The 16,783-nt window shown below is 46.0% G+C and overlaps 1 protein-coding gene across 1 annotated transcript; it reads left to right on the forward strand.

Moving 5' to 3' along the window:
* Window positions 1-9,505: 9,505 nt before the first annotated feature.
* On the forward strand, window positions 9,506-15,097 carry ODF4 (outer dense fiber of sperm tails 4; the record flags this gene model as incomplete). Its single annotated transcript, XM_079798687.1, has 4 exons — window positions 9,506-10,145; window positions 14,146-14,319; window positions 14,655-14,789; window positions 14,985-15,097. The coding sequence occupies 4 exons, from the start codon at window positions 9,506-9,508 to the stop codon at window positions 15,095-15,097; spliced, it is 1,062 nt and encodes a 353-aa protein (XP_079654813.1).
* Window positions 15,098-16,783: the final 1,686 nt, after the last annotated feature.

Here is a 16,783-nt window from a genome sequence, read left to right on the forward strand (position 1 = left end):
GCAAGGGCTGTGATATAGAATACTCCGTGTGTGTGTGTGGGGGGGGAGGAGGGGGGCTTTGGGGAAGATCCTGGAGGTAACATTTGAGCTGAGACACAAATGACAAGAAGGAAGCAGCCCTGGGAAGATGTGGCGTCAAAGGGATTGAAGTCCAGGAAATGAAGGTAGTGGTCATGGGGAGGTGCATGTGCTCCTTAAATTTCCTCGTTGGGGAGCCTCTCTCCACCAAACTCCCTCTTTCTCAGAGATACTCAGAGAAAGACAGACAGACAGATATTGGAGGCTCACACAAAGCTACACATATGACCCATATATGGTACTTCCTAGCTCCTCAGCCCCTCCCTGAGCCCTGCCACTGAGGAGGCCCCCATGCCCCACTTCAGATGTCCTAGTAATGGGGTGATTACTAGTAGAGGACAAAGACCCGATAAGAGTTGTTTTGGGGATGTAAAGGCACATAAAATACAACCACACGTTCCAGAAGAGACCGAAAAGACAGGAAGGAAAGGGGCCTGTCTGTTTCTGTTATCTTAGAGCCCCTTTCCATTTTGGGGTGACAAGTGAGTGTGTGCAGTCTGGGAGGGGTGTGCATTCGGCAGACCTGTCGGAGAGGGTGAGGGGCATGAAGGACAGCTATGTGGGAGAGGGGTGGATGTGGGGCAGCGAGACCACCATGAGTGTGGAGAAAGTGGATGGGAGAAGGGCTGGGGCTGGGGTAAGGAAGACAGAGTGGGGAATGATGGGGGTGGTACAGGTGGGACCGGGGCTGTAGGTAACTTGGCGAGTCATGAATTCCCTCCCCCTACCCCCTGCACACCTCCACAGGGATCTACCTCTCTGTCACACAGCTGTACCACTCCTGCTGGTCCGGCACCCTCTCCATCCTGTGGCCTCCTCACCCTTCCTGCCCCTCTGAGTCACCTTCTGCAGCTCCTGCGTAGGTGTGGGAGGAGGGTTCATGGACAAGTCTCCCAGTGCTGCCCTGTCTGGTGTTCCAGGCATGGTGGTGGGGGTGACAGGGGTCAGTACAAACGTTCCAGGTGGTAGAGAGGTTCATTGACCCATTTGGGGGGGTGGGTCCTGAAGCTGCCATCACTCCATGGAGTCCATGCCTTCACATTCTATCATGCTGGGGAGGTGGAAGAAAGTCATATTTTCATAGGCTCCAGGGAGGCACAGGTGTGACTCTGGCCGGGGGAGGTGCCTGGGAGGACAGGGTGGGGAAGCCAGGCCCCATTGGGAGTTTCTCTCTCTCTCTCTCTCTCTCTCTCTCTCTCTCTCTCTCTCTCTCTCTCTCTCTCTGTCAGTATGTGCTCTCTTCATCCCCCAGTCCTGCTCCTGCTCCTCATGTTTGTGGCCTCCATCTATGGGATTCAGTGAGAATGCAGATAGGACAGGGCACTGACCTCTCTGCACTGGCCCTTCTATGGCTCTGGGTCAGCATCGTTGTGGCCATTATTACCGGTGAGCTGAGGCGGGCTGCAATCATGACCACAAGCAACAGGTGGATGAGAGTCCCCCTTTCCCTGCAGCCTGCTCACTAGCCTCTGCCATCTCCTTCTAGCCGCACAGACCCTCCACCTGCTTCCTGAGATCCTTCCCAGGCCCTTCAGCCTGGTTCTGTCCACTCCTGAAAGCTTCTCTCTCTCCTCCCTCCTTCCTCGCAGGACTCGCCTCTCTCTTCAGCTACCGAGGTGTCTGCTGGTTCCTGCTTTCGGGTTGGCCAGGTCACCAGGCAGGCAAACCACCCGGTGCCGGAGTACGTCGCCTCCGACAGTCCCTCCACCAGCCTGACCAACCCCGAAGGCCGCCCGACCTTGCTCCCCAGCACGCCCTCTCCAAACCAGCGGCTCCCCACCCTCCAGCGGCCCGAGAAAGTCTCGGGCCAGAGCTACGAGAGCAAAGGGAATCAACTCCCCAGTGGATCTAACCGGGACGCCCCTTGTGGCCCCGCCTCCTGGCTTGGCCCCGCCCCCAGACCAGGCCCCGCCCCGCCGCGCCTGGGCCCTGTCCGCGGTGCACACAGACCTACTTGGCGGCGCTGGTTTCCAGCTCCCGGCCTTGGCACGTCTTCTGGCCGAGCTCAGTCTACTGGTTCTCAGCGCTCGCGGCCCACGCGAGGCAGGACCTGGGGGTGGCCGCCCCCACCGAGAAAGCCGTCAGACGTTGAGGCGCCAGTCCTGCGTCTGCAGTCCACTGCGGCCGCCGCGCCCCACTCACCCGCAGGTCTCTCGAAGGGGCCCCGAACTTCCCGAGGTCCAGGGCCGGCGTTTAGCTGGCTGATCCCAATGCCCCAGCAGCGGAGGTGGGGTAGACGTTTTCCATTGTTCTCTGCACGAACTTCTGTCTTTGGGAGCTCAGCCTGGCCTTAGTGCTTAAGCCCACGCTGTTCCGCAGTCGACCTGGAGTCGCATCTCACTCCTTGCCCCACTTTTCTCCTTTCTCCTTTCCACTAGTCCGCTTACCCACCGGTCTCCAGGCCCCTGGAAGCACCCTCCCTTCACTTCTGAAATCTTTCCCCACTCTATCCACCTTGGGAAATCTGAAGCTCCCTTGTGTGGGAAGGGGTTGGGCTGAATTCCGATTTTATGGGGTTCTTCTAAAGAAAAAGAATACAAAATATGAATTAAAAATTGGGTACAAAAGTGAGTTTTATTTAGAATGATAAAAATAATAAATCACTTATTTTTAAAAGTTGACGAACATGAACAATGTAAAAACACAGAAAAAAATTTTTTGCTTTCTTTTTTTTTTTTGGCCATTCTATTAGGTGTGTAGTGGTATCTCATTGTGGTTTTATTTATTTTATTTATTCCTTATTTAAATTCTTTATTGTTGAAAGTATTACATATGTCTCCTTTTCCCCCCATTGACCTCTCCCTGCCCGCTCCTGCCCCCCAGCACAGACCCTCACCCTTCTACTGTCTGTGTCCATGCGTTATGCTCATATGCATGCACACAAGTTCTTTGGTTGATCTCTTAACGCCCCCCCCCCCCTTTCCCCCCAATCCCCGCTTTCCCTCTGAGGTTTGAGGGACTTCTATGTCTCTGGATCTATTTTTGTTCATCAGTTTATGTTGTTCATTATATTCCACAAATGAGTGTGATCATGTGATTATGTATTTATCTTTCTCCGACTGGCTTATTTCACTTAACATAATGCTCTCCAGGTCCATCCGTATGGTTGCAAATGGTAAGAGTTCCTTCGTTTTTACAGTAGTGTAGTATTCCATTGTGTAAATGTACCACTGTTTTTTAATCCACTCATCTGCTGATGGGCACTTAGGCTGTTTCCAAATCTTAGCTATTGTAAATTGTGCTGCTATGAACATAGGTGTGCATATATCCTTTTTAATTGATGTTTCTGATTTCTCATTGTGGTTTTAATTTGTGTTTCCTTTCTTTTTTTAAAAAATATATTTTATTGATTTTTTTACAGAGAGGAAGAGAGAGGGATAGAGAGTCAGAAACATCAATGAGAGAGAAACATCGATCAGCTGTCTCCTGCACATCCCCCACTGGGGATGTGCCCGCAACCAAGGTACATGCCCTTGACTGGAATCAAACCTGGGACCCTTCAGTCCACAGGCCGACGCTCTATCCACTGAGCCAAACCGGTTTCAGCTGTGTTTCCTTTCTTTTTTAAAATATATTTTTATTGATTTCAGAGAGGTAGGGAGAGAGAGAGATAGAAACATCAATGATGAGAGAGAATCATTGATCGGCTGTCTCCTGCATACCCCCTATTGGGGATTGAGCCCGCAATCTGTGTGTGTGCCCTTGACAGGAATCAAACCTGGGACCCTTCAGTCTGCAGGCCGACACTCTATTCACTGAGCTTTACTGGCTAGGGCTAATTTGTGTTTCTTAATGACTAATAGTACTTAGTATCTTTTCATGTGCTTATTAGCCACTTTAATATCTTCTTTGGTGAAGTGTCTGTTCAAATCTTTTGGCCTTTTAAAAACTGGGTCGTTTATTTTCTTATTGTCTTTTGAGAGTTCTTTATACTAGTATAGTCTGGATAATTTCTGTAGCAGATATGTGATTTGAAAACATTTTCTTCCAGTGTGTGGCTTGTATTTTCATCCTTTGAACTGTGTTTTTCAGAGCAGAAATTCTTATTTTTATTTTTAGCAAAATCAGAGTTTTATTAGAGAAGGTAAAGTAACAAAGCTCTCTGTAGCAGAGAGGGGTCCCAAGCGGGTGGCTCAGGAATTCTTTTTTTAAAAAAATATATTTTATTGATTTTTTACAGAGAGGAAGGGAGAGGGATAGAGAGCTAGAAACATCGACCAGCTGCCTCCTGCACACCCCCCACCGGGGATGTGCCCGCAACCAAGGCACATGCCCTTGACTGGAATGGAACCTGGGACCTTTCAGTCTGCAGACCGACGCTCTATCCACTGAGCCAAACCGGTTTTGGCTGGCTTAGGAATTCTTAATTTTGCAGTCACTTTTTGCTTTTATTTTTTCTGCAGTAATTTGTTTTTCTTCCCACTTCTGTTCAGTTAGTATATAAAAGGCAATGAAATTTCCCGCGGAGGTAGAGGCAGAGCCAAGCCAGCAGGACACATACTGACAAGTAGATCTGCCCATCGTTTGTTTCCCTGTGTGCCCAAACCCTGTGGGTTATGAGACATTGTGGGGGTCTTCTACAGCTTCCCTACTCGGTGTGTGAGCCTCGGACCAGCAGCCTGGGCATCACCTGGGACGTTGTTACAGGCGAGGCATCTGCCTTGTAAGGAGATACCCAAATCATCAGCACACACTTGAGAGTTTGTGGAACACACCATCACCAACAGGCCCGCACGAAAGAAGGATGCATGCTTTCACAGGTGCAAAAGAGAGGGAACGTTGCAGCGTGTGGACTCTGGCCACTGAATTATCCTAGAACAGTGGTCAGCAGACTGTGGCTCGCGAGCCACATGCGGCTCTTTGGCCCCTTGAGTGTGGCTCTTCCACAAAATACCACGTGCGGGCGCGCACGTACAGTGTGATTGAAACTTCGTGGCCCATGCGCAGAAGTCGGTTTTCGGCTCTCAAAAGAAATTTCAATCGTTGTACTGTTGATATTTGGCTCTGTTGACTAATGAGTTTGCCGACCACTGTCCTAGAATGCCAGGGGCCTGGGAGCTTGCTTGTGAAAAGCCATGGCCAGCGTGGCTTTCGGGTTCAAAGGCTTGGAGAAAGAGCTGACGCACAAATTGACACACAAGAAATATTAATTTGATTATGGGGGGAGGCCAGGGAAAAGCTCAACTGTAGTAGTCAAGTTCCACTGAGTCTCATTTCCCAACTGCTTTTATTTACTAGAATACACAATTGCCTTTTAGGAACGCAAACAGACATAACAATGGTAATGTTTAGTAAATAGGAAGATTATCAGGTTTGGGGGAGTTTGCTTTAGGCCATTGAGCCAGCAGTAGATAATAAAAGGTAAATATTCACCCTGTGAATATCAAAAGGAGTCCAGGTCAGCCTTCTGCCAGACACCTCGCATTTAAATTAATTACTGTTGATCTTGGTTTCCAGCACTTGCTGCCAGGAGAGCCACACTGATATGTACAGGGGTGAGCTGGCCTGGAGTGGGACTGTTTCTGAGTGTCATGCAGGCAGCAAAGCAAGTCCACATGGACCATCAAGGCGTGATCGATGTGGCTGTGTAAGCCCAAGGCCGTGTTCTCCAGGTCAGCTCTGCCCACTGTCCTCAATGACGGAATGTGTGCAGTTTCCTTTCCAGAAACCTCCTAGCCTTGCACTCCATCTGGCTGTACTCTGTACCTGTGTGAGCAAGTTATTACTTTTTGAATGCTTGGCTTCCTTTCTTTTGGAAAACTATTCCTCCCCAAGTCCATGTGGTTCTGGTGGTTGTCAGTGAGAGCATCCACCTGCCCAGGCTCCTCTGGTTCCTGCTCAGTTCTAGGCCTGGGTGTTCAGCTTCCTCTTTGAGTCTGTGTTTATTCTGTATTGCCCCGATACGTTCCTTTTTTCCTAACTTAGTTTGGCCTTGTGTTGGCAACCAAAGAATTCTCACTGGTTACACAGCCTCATAAGACAGTTGGCCAGGAAGGCGCCTTTGTGCCTTTCACCTTGTGGCCAAAAGACAGCCCCTCGGAATAGATGTGGGGTAAATGGCGTGGTGGGAGCAGCGCCTTCATGAAATAGAGAACAAGGTGCCTCTTCCTTCAGGCCCGTGGAGCCTTCTGACGGAGAGGGGCATGGCTTGTCAAGCAAAATGCAGCCTGGAGCTCAGCTCCCACTCACCCCCTCAGAGCACAGGTAACACAGCCTTATGTAGAGACCCTGTTGTCGGGTCCCCACCCTCCCCCTCAGCTCTCTTCTCCTCTTTCCACCTTCCCTTCACCTCTTCTAGGCTTTTACTTGGGCAACATCAAAGCTGATGACAGCTATGTTTACTTCTGAAGCAATAGTGAAGTCTTCCGTGCTTTGTCCATCTGTTGATTCTAAAAGTTGAAACTCAATTAACAGTGTTTAGTTTATGTATTGTGACTTATAAATATCTTTCAAGGCAGAGCTAGTAATCACTAGGATTGCATTTCCTTTCTTGAACTGTTTTAATTACCTTTTGAAAAACAGTATTTGATAGATTCACAGGATTATATGAAATATATGTTAGTTATAAATGATTCGAATATCATGAAAACCATGTACCTTTCACCCAAATCAGGAACCAGGAACCTATTGCCAGTAGTGTGTATGTGCCAATGTAATCCTCCCTGTCCCATTCCCCCGCTTCCCCTGAGAAATAGGCAATATTATTTTTTGTGTTTATCATTCCACTGCTTAAAAAAGCACACGCATGCAATCATAATAGCATGTATGCATAAACAATGTTTTGTTTAGTTGTGTTTGTTTATGAGCTCTATAAAGATGTTTACAGTATAGTCTTCTGGGAGTTCTGTTTTTCAGGAAACATTGTATTTCCAAGATTCTTCCATGTTGTTTTGTGTTGCTCTTGGAACCGTTTATTCTGATTAGAAACTCTTAGGAACTCCAGGAAAAAATGAAAACAGAGCCAAAGAAGGAAACACAATCCTGATGGTCACTAGCTCTATATGAATGACATTCCCAGTAAGCCCAGCACCCGCTTCGTCCATCACTGCCCCCTCCTAGTGTAGAACAGAGTTAGCCCAACCCATGGCCAGGGAAGCTAGGGAATTTGTTCACCAACTCCCTATCTGTCAGTAGTTCATGGGTCAGCCTCCACATCCGGGTGCCCCTGACCATGGCTGATTGTTCTAGGAATGGCACTTGTTCCTGGCAGGGCCAAAGAAGGTTTGGACTCGAGACTGAGAGGTCTCCTCTCTGGCAACCAAAGGAGGATAGCTTAGGTGTCAGGGCCACATTCCTCATACGTGGACCAGAGGAGAGGAGGAGGTCGGTCTGCAGAGGAAGAGCAAGATATTCAGGGAGAAGGAAGACCAGAGTCAGAGTGCTATGGTCTGAATGTTTGTGCACCCCCAAATCCGTATGTTAGAAAACTACCCCCCAAGTTTATAGTATTAAGATGTGAGCCTTTGAGAGGTGATTAGGTCACAAGGGTGGGGCCCTTATGAATGGAATTAGTGCCCTTATAAAAGAGACCCTTCAGAGCTCCCTGTCCCCATGTAAAGACACAGCAAAAAGTCTGCGACTTGGAAGTGGGGCCTCACCTCACCCAACCATGACGACATGACAGACCAAGACAGTTTTCGTGGACTGCCCGTGTATGATTTCCTGATTCCAGCCGTCCCCAAGGTGCCGCTATGCACATGACCTCAGGATTCATGATTAACTCACCTTTTACTTAAACTAGGGGTTCCGCTCCATCATTTATAGCCACTGATATGCACGGAAGTCTGCCCAAAACCTCTGGGTTTTTGTTTCATTCCTTAATGAAAGAGCACAAAAATAATTAAAATGATAAATTAACCACAATAACTACCACCTTCTGGGAATTTACTATGAACCAATGAGTGCTTTTTGTTCATTCTCTCATTCAACACTCAAACCAAGACTGAGGCAAGTATTATTGTCCTGTGTTACAGATGATAACTGAGGCATAAAGAAGCTCTGACTCCCAGTCAGAGAAAGATAAATATCACATGATCTCACTCATTTGTGGAATATAATGAACAACATAAACTGATGAACAAAAACAGATCCAGAGACAGAGAAGCATCGATCAGACCGGGGAGGGGAGGGCAGAGGTAAGGTGGAGAGATCAACCAAAGGACTTACTTGTATGCATGCATATAAGCCTAACCAATGGACACAGACACCAGGGGGGTGAGGGCATGAGTGGGGAGGGCAATGGGGGGATAAGGACACACATGTCATACCTTAATCAATAAAGAAAAAAAAGAAGCTCTGACTCATGTAGGTTCACGAGGCTAAGAGGAAAGCCCATCATTCACACCCTACATACAGCCTGTGTGCTTCACCACATGTGTCACTGTCTCCACAAAGCCAACCAACTCTGGCGGGATTCAAAGTCACACCACATTTGAAAGGCTCTCTCCTCACGAGAATTCCAGGAGCTACGTGAGGTCTGGAAGCCACTATAAACCGGGCCGCCATGGGTGACTCAGATTTCTTTTCCTAGAACTTAAAAGGGAGATTAGAAAAATCTTCTCAGATTGCGTGGCACCGACATACCCTGTCCTTATCCTACCCTCCCCCTTCTGAGGCTGCAAAGAAAGGTAAAAAGAAAGAAGAGGGGAGGGAATGGCAACCGTTGACTGGGAGTGAGGAGCAGTGGGAGAGAGGGGTAGGGGGAAGGAGTGAGGTTGATTACACCCCTGGAGGACATTTCCAAATGTTTTCCTGGGGACAAACTTCTCCCTCCTCCTGCCCCATCAGAGAGCATTTGGGGTTGGTGTCAGGGCAGACAAAATGGGAAGAGAAAGGAGACCCTCAGAGACCGTTGCTCTTAGGTCAGTGGTGGGCAAACTGCAGCTCGAGGTTTGCCGCTCTGTTGACTAATGAGTTTGCGGACCACTGGACTAGACTAAATGTTACCGTGTAGTTGGGAGCTGTGAGGATTAGGCAATTGTGGCATATTGTGTGCAAAGAGGTAAAGGGTAGTATATGCCAGTGGTCGGCAAACTCATTAGTCAACAGAGCGGCAAACCGCAGCTCTTGAGCCGCATGTGGCTCGCGAGCCGCAGTTTGCCGACCACTGTCTGAGCCGAGACCGGAGGAGCAGTGTTTTGAGGAGTTGGAGGTGAAGCCGTGGGCCCCTCCCCCATTTAACTGACCCCCAGGAACATTCCAGGGCAGTTAGGGGCCCTGTCCTGCCGGATGGGTGGTTCTTTCCCAGATCCCGGGCCCTATGGTGGCAACTGCTCCGCTTGATGAAAATATTTTGAACACGAGGGACACCTGAGCCTAGGAAGGGAAGGGGCGACATGGGGTGGAGGATGGAAGGGGAGAGGGGGGCTGCTCAAGATGGGGACAGGGGACATTAGGGGTGAGCTCCCTGGTTCAGGAGGAGAAAGTGATGAACTTCAGAAACCTGGAAAGGAAGGGGACGGTTGGAAAGGAGGATGGGCCAGAGGTGAACCCGGGACAAGAAAAGGGGGTGCGGGACTTCATCTTCCCCAACAACAGAAACAGGCCGGTGTACCGCCGCCGGGACTCTCTGTTGCCCCTGAAATGGAAAGTGGCACACACTTCCCGCTGGAAGGCGCAGGTGCTGGCCTCAGTGCTCAGCCTGATTGCCTTCACCCTGATGCTGATCATGTCCTTCTCTAAGACGTGGCTGTACCTCTCCACCATCCGCTTCTTCCAGCGCTGGCCTGAGGACGTCAGACAGAGCATCTACTCCTCTGCCCAAATCATGTCCCTGGGGCTCCTGCAGAACTGCATATTCCAGACCTGTTCCTACTCAGAGGAGGAGGAAGGTGAGACCCTCCACCCCCCAGCCCCACTCCAGGCCTCCAGCCTGCCTTGGCCTCTCCGTTTACACCCCGGTATTCTGGTCCCCTCCTCCTGCTCATCCTCACTGAGTTGGCCCACAAGATGGCTCCTCTGGTACGAGACTGCCAAGCATCACTTTTCCTCCCTCAGCCTGGCCACACTGATTTGCGACCCTTCAATGGAAAGTGTTCCTGCTTTTGATAAGGCTTGCAGTCAAGTCTGTACTTACAATAAACATGTTGTGAGGGGCCTGGGCGAGTCACTCATTCATCACGGAATTCACCATTATCCTGGGAGAAGAGCCCATCGAGGTGCGATTTCCTTTCTCCAGGCTTGCATACCCGGAGTTTTGGGAGGAGTCCCCAGAACGCTCTCCCTCAGGCCCTGGTCCCAGCAACTGCTCTTGCCTTTGGCTCAGGCTTTGCTTGTCTGGGCCAGTTCTGGGTCTCCACATCCGGTGTTCCTGCCCTTTCCTTCCTGGCTTCTTGCAGGTGCCTCAGTCCTCGTTCTTGTTAATCTCACATCATGCTGTCCTCTCACTTACAGATTTGGACCTCCTTTCTCAGATCTTGTGGAAAACGAGAACCTTTGACCTCCCCATTTCCATTTCTTCATTGTCATTAACATTTTCAAAAATAAGTTATGTAGCCCGGCTAGTGTGGCTCAGTGGTTGAGCGTCAACCCACAAACCAGCAGGTCATGGTCCCAGTCAGGGCACGTGCCCGGGTTTCTGGCTTGATCCCCACTGTAGGGTATGCAGGAGGCAGCCAATCAATCATTCTCTCTCACCATGGCTGTTCCTCTCTCTCTCTCTCTCTCTCTCTCTCTCTCTCTCTCTCTCTCTCTCCTTTCCCTCTCTGAAGTCAATAAAAAATATATATACATATCTTAAAGTCACATTGCTATTATTTTCTTCCATTATGAAAGCAATACACATACACCCTTATTACAATACATTTGGGGAAACAAAAGCTATTAATTATTATATACTTATTTTATTTAGTTAATTGAATCCTCAACCCTGATGGGACAATTATTCTTATTTTATGGATGAAAAAATTGAGACTCAGATTAAGTACCTTGCTCAGGGTCATAAAGCTAGTAGGTTGAACCACATGTAATGGCCAATATTTGACTGCTTTTCCCCTACAAAAAAGAGCAAATTCATATGGATCAACCTAATAATGGCATGTTTACAATTATAACTCAGGTGTGTCTGGCTCCAAAACTCATGTAAGCAGCCAACTTGCTCTCTGGTGCTGCTCAAAGGCAGCCACTAGTAGCAGTGTGTTGAGCACTCAATTTTTTCTAGGCTTTTAAAAAAAATTGAACACGTTTTAAATGACTCTTACATAGATGTATTTATTCTTCTAAATAATTTTATATCTTTTATTTTTTATTATTTAATTTATATTATTTTATAATTTATCTTTATGCAATATAATAAGCATTTTCTTATAATAAGTAACTATAGTATTCAACTTAATAAATTTATCACCTCTTACTTGACTATTTTCTTATTCTTGGCAAATGCATTTCTAACTTGATACTTGAGGAAAATGGAAGCAACAAAATAAAGATTTTTCTGTGTTTAATATTAATTCTTTGGTATAGATTTCCCAAAGTTGGTTTACTGGGTCAAATAGTATAAATATTTTAAGGCGCTGAATAATATTTTCCATGTTGTTTTCAAAAAGTATGATAGCAATTTATACTTCCACTAATAATCTATGAGAAGGCTTGTTTCCTTGTTTCTTTGCCAGCAATGACTATTAACTTTAAATATATATATGTGTGTGTGTGTGTATATATATATATATATTTAAACATATATATATATTTAGCCCTGGCTGGTGTGGCTCAATTGATTGGGTGTTGTCCTGTGTACCTGGACATTGCTGGTTTGATTCCTGGTCAAGGGCATATGCCTGGGTTTTAGGCTAGATCACCCTGGGGTGCTGCAGGAGGCAGTTGATTAATGTTGTGCTCACATAAATGTTTCTATGTCTTTCTCCCTTCCTCTCTCTCTAAAAATCAATAAACTATTCTTTTTTTTTCAATAAACTATTCTTTAAATATAGATATATTTAAATTGAAATGTGTAACTTTTAATTAAAAAAAATGCATAGTGCCAAAACCAGTTTGGCTCAGTGGATAGAGCGTTGGCCTGCGGACTCAAGGGTCCCAGGTTCAATTCCGGTCAAGGGCATGTACCTTGATTGCGGGCACATCCCCAGTAAGGGGTGTGCAAGCGGCAGGTGATCAATGTTTCTCTCTCATCGATGTTTCTGACTCTCTATTCCTTCTCTCTTCCTCTCTGTAAAAAATCAATAAAATATATATTTTTTAAAAATTGCATAGTTATTGGGGGAAATACAGAAAGTTTAAAAAATAAAATAAGAATCACCTAAAATTCCCCACACAGATATAATCACAATGACATTACAATGGATGTAATTCCAGTCTTTTGTGTGTATATATACATAAAATAAATACAGATAAATATATATATTTTTGTTTTATTTTACTTTTTATTCTATTTATTGGGTCAACATTAGTTAATAAAATTATATAGGTTTCATATGTATTATTTTTATTTTAATAAATGTATATTATTTTTAAAAACTGTAATCATTCTACAGACCCTGTGTTGCAAACTCCACTTTTCAGTTGTGAGCATTTACTTATATCATTAAATAATTATTCTATAGCATCACCTATGTTTACAATTTATCTGATTAGGTAGCATATAAACAGAGTGAAAATTCAAAACATACAGGAGATTATATAGTGAAGTGAGCCTCCTGTTTCTCCTTTCTTCCTAGAAACACTATTCAGAGACAATCAGCTGTCTTATCATCATTTTGTTTGTTAATCATCACCTGAGGATTTTTTTCCCATTGATTTTTAGAGAGAATGGAAGGGAGGGAGGGAGAGACAGAAACATCAATGTGAGAGAGACACATTGATTGCTTATCTTTGCACACTCCCCAACCAGGGCCGTGAGATAGAGCCTGCAACTGAGGTATATGCCCTTGACAGGAATCCAACCCAGAACCCTTCAGTCTCAGGCTGACACTTTCCACTGAGCCAAACCGGCTAGGGCCATCTCATCATGTTTAATGAACATATAATAATCCAATGTGTGGGTACACTTTAATTTATTTAACAAATCTCTTGTACATATAAATATCTCTGCAAAGAAGATCTCTATATATACTTTATAGTGCGATCTTGGATGATTTCCTTAATGTAAATTCCGAAAAGAAACATTCTGGGTCAAAGGGCTTAACAATTTAGGGTTTTTATTTTATTTTATGCCACATCACTTACTAGCAATGCTGCCTACTAATAGTATGTAATAGTACTTCTTTCTTCTAAATCCTTTCCTACACTAGATATCATCACTTTTGTTTTGATCTTTTCTAATTTAATAGATTTTTAAAATCACATTTTGCCCTGGCTGGTGTGCTCCGTGGTTAGAGCAATGGCCCGCCCACAGAATGGTTACAGGTTTGATTCCTGGTCAAGAGTATGTACCTGGGTTGCAGGTTTGATCCCTGACCCAGGTAGGGGTGAGTGCAGGAGGCAATCAATTGATGAGTCTATGTTTCTCTCTCTCCCTCCCTTCCTTCCACTCACTCTTAAAAAAAAAAAAAAAAATCAGTGGAAAAAAATAGCCTTGGGTGAGGCTTATCAGCAACAATCACCATTAATTTGCATTTCTTTGTGTTGAGCTTCATATGTTTATTGGACTTTCTTCTTTGATAATTGCAGTTCAAGTTTTCTGCCTATTTTTTCTATTGAGGTATTTGATTTTTTTATGGTTAGGATTATCAAACAATCTCCATCAAAAACTGTTGCCTGGCCCTCACCGGTTTGGTTCAGTGGATAGAGCTTCGGCCTGTGGACGGAAGGGTCCCAGGTGTGATTCCGGTCAAGGACATGTACCTTGGTTACGGGCACATCCCCAGTAGGACGTGTGCAGGAGGCAGCTGATTGATGTTTCTAACTCTCTCTCCCTCTCCCTTCCATAAAAAATCAATAAAATATATATTTTTAAATACTGTTGCCTATTTAATAAGTGCTATTGCACTGTTATCTCAAATGTGCATTTCTTTGGTTATTAACGGGCCTGAACATTTTCTCATATTTGCTCTTTTGATTATATTTTGTCTTTTTGTGAATCCTTAGTTTATCCTGTTTTCTCCTTTTTCCCAGACAATTTGGATGTGTGGACAGATCACCCGTTCTTTGGAGTGGCCAAGATCACCTTCAGCCTGTCCCTGGCGCTGGGCTTCCTCTATACCGTCTGGTTGTACCTGCCATACATCCCTGGTCTTCAGAGAGTGCCCTTCTTTGGCTGGATTGGGTGTATCATAAGCTTCTGTGAAGGTGCCCCTTTGCCCTGGGAAAGAGCCTTAGTGTCTCCTAAGCCCATCTCCCCAGGCACTTCTCCCTCTTCCTTTCTGTAGCAGGTGGGTAGGGGCTTTGTGGGCGGTGGAAAAACAGAACAGGTAGAACTGGTGGTGGTTGACTGAAAATTGATTTCCATCATTTCCTGGTCACTAGAGAGGTGGAAGTGAGGGGTCGATTCCCAGGAACCTCTGGGGCCTTGTACTCTGTGAGCACTAATGGGAGTCGTGGTTTGTGGCTACAGCACAGCAGATGAGGAAGAGTCCCTGTGGGATACGTGGGCGGCAATGACCTTTCTGCTTCCTGTCTCCTAGTTGCCTTACTTTTCTCCAGCCTCCTGTTGTTTCCGATTGATATCTGGCTCTTCGAGGTGAAGGAGAATTTTTCAATCCACATCGGGTGGAGCTATTTTATTGGTTGGGTGGTGTTTATCATATATCTCTTCTGTGGTGAGTGTCCTGGGGGGGGGGGGGGAGCCCTGGGAAGGAGGGGACATGGGTGTGGGTCAGGGCAGAGGAAGTGTGGAGAGGTGGCTGACCATCACAGGGACAGGTTCTTAGGGACTTCCTTTTGGGCTCACCTTGCTTGCCACTTTCCTTCCACTCTCTGACTCTCCTCTCCCCCATCCCCTTGTCTTTTCCCAGCGTTCCTCTGCTACTTCAACAATAACAAATTCTGGAATCTGATTATCAGCAGTACCTCTAGCATCATATCCTACGGCAGCAGCAGGTCAGGTTCTCTGATCATAGGGTCTTAAACATCTCTGTCAACTGGGAAGAAGCCCGGGATCTGAACAAGGCAAGGAATCTCTGTAAGCTTTTCTCAACTCCTGGCACCTAGCTCTGTCCTTTCATCTGAATCACCCTCCTCCTTCTTTCCCACAACCCTCCTCACTGCAAATCATTAGAAAGCAAGGATTTTGGACCAGCTTTGCACGCCTCTTCTTTGTTCCCGCTTTACCTGCAGTTTGGGTAATGTGGAATAAATTGTTCGTCTTTTACTCATCATCTCTGGCAGTTGCTGAAGAAGGAGAGGAAGAGAGAAAGAACAAGTTTGTTTCCGAATTCTTTCTACCTAGGAGCCTTTTGGCAGCCTTTGGTCCCCAAACCCGCCCAGCCTCTCCCGCAGCACGATGTACACGGGCAAATACCTCTCAAGAGTTAAGCTTCTTTAAACTTTTTTACCCCCATCTCAAAATTTGTTAGTTAAGAGATAGGGGGAATGATCAGGAGAGAGATATCACTTATGAATTCATTGGCATAATTATTCACAGTGAAGAATTCAAGAGCAAATGGCATTTGGAAAGAGGCGGGTTAAACAGTGAGAGCACTATAGGGAGTTGTATCATGTGCCCTGGACAGCAGTCCAACCCTCTGTCCAGCTCAAATGACTAGAACTCACGAGCACTCTGCCTAGATAACACCAGCACCAACCTCAATTCTACCTCTACCATCACCATCACCACCTCCATTTCTACCACCACCCCCACCTCCTCCATCCCCTCCACCTCCACTTTCACCACTGACACCACAATCAACTTTACCACCTCCTTTCCTTTCTGAAATCAATACAAATATTTAAAAAAAAAAAAAAAAGAAAAGAAAGAAAAAGGGAATTGAGAGGCACACAAGAGTCACGGGTCCATAGCAATTCTCAAATCCAGCTGGGAAAATGTTGAAATTTCCTTCATTAGAACTCAGTCTGATTTCTGTCCAGGAGTGTCTCCATGGATCTTTTTAAAAAAGATATAATTAGCCCTAGCTGGTTTGGCTCAGTGCATAGAGCATCGGCCTGCGGACTCAAGGGTCTTGGGTTCGATTCCAGTCAAGGCCACATGCCCAGGTTGCAGGCTTGATCCCCCAGTGTGGTACATGCAGAGATAGCCAATCAATGATTCTCTCTCATCATTGACGTTTCTCTCTCTCTCTCCCTCTCCCTCTCTGAAATCAATAAAAATTTATTTAAAAAAAAAAAAAGATATAGCCGAAACCGGTTTGGCTCAGTGGATAGAGCGTCAGCCTGTGGACTGAAAGGTCCCGGGTTCGATTCCGGTCAAGGGCATGTACCTTGGTTGCGGGCACATCCCCAGTAGGAGGTGTGCAAGAGGCAGCTGATCAATGTTTCTCTCTATCCCTCTCCCTTCCTCTCTGTAAAAAATCAATAAAATATATTTTTAAAAAAAGATATAATTAACATACCATAAAATTTACCATTTTTAAAGCATACAGTTCAGTGACTTGGGTATATTTACAATGTTGTGCAACCATCACCACCACCGGAATCGAACCTGGGACCTTTCAGTCCACAGACTGATCCTCTATCCACTGAGCCAAACCGGTTAGGCTCCATTTCCTTTCTTATGGCTGAATAATATTACATTTATGGGTATGCCATATTTTATTTATCTATTTGTAAATCGATGGACATTTTGGTTGTTTCCACC

This window comes from Cnephaeus nilssonii (genome assembly GCF_951640355.1).
Source record: "Cnephaeus nilssonii genome assembly, chromosome: 19".
NCBI classification, from domain to species: Eukaryota; Metazoa; Chordata; class Mammalia; order Chiroptera; family Vespertilionidae; genus Cnephaeus; species Cnephaeus nilssonii.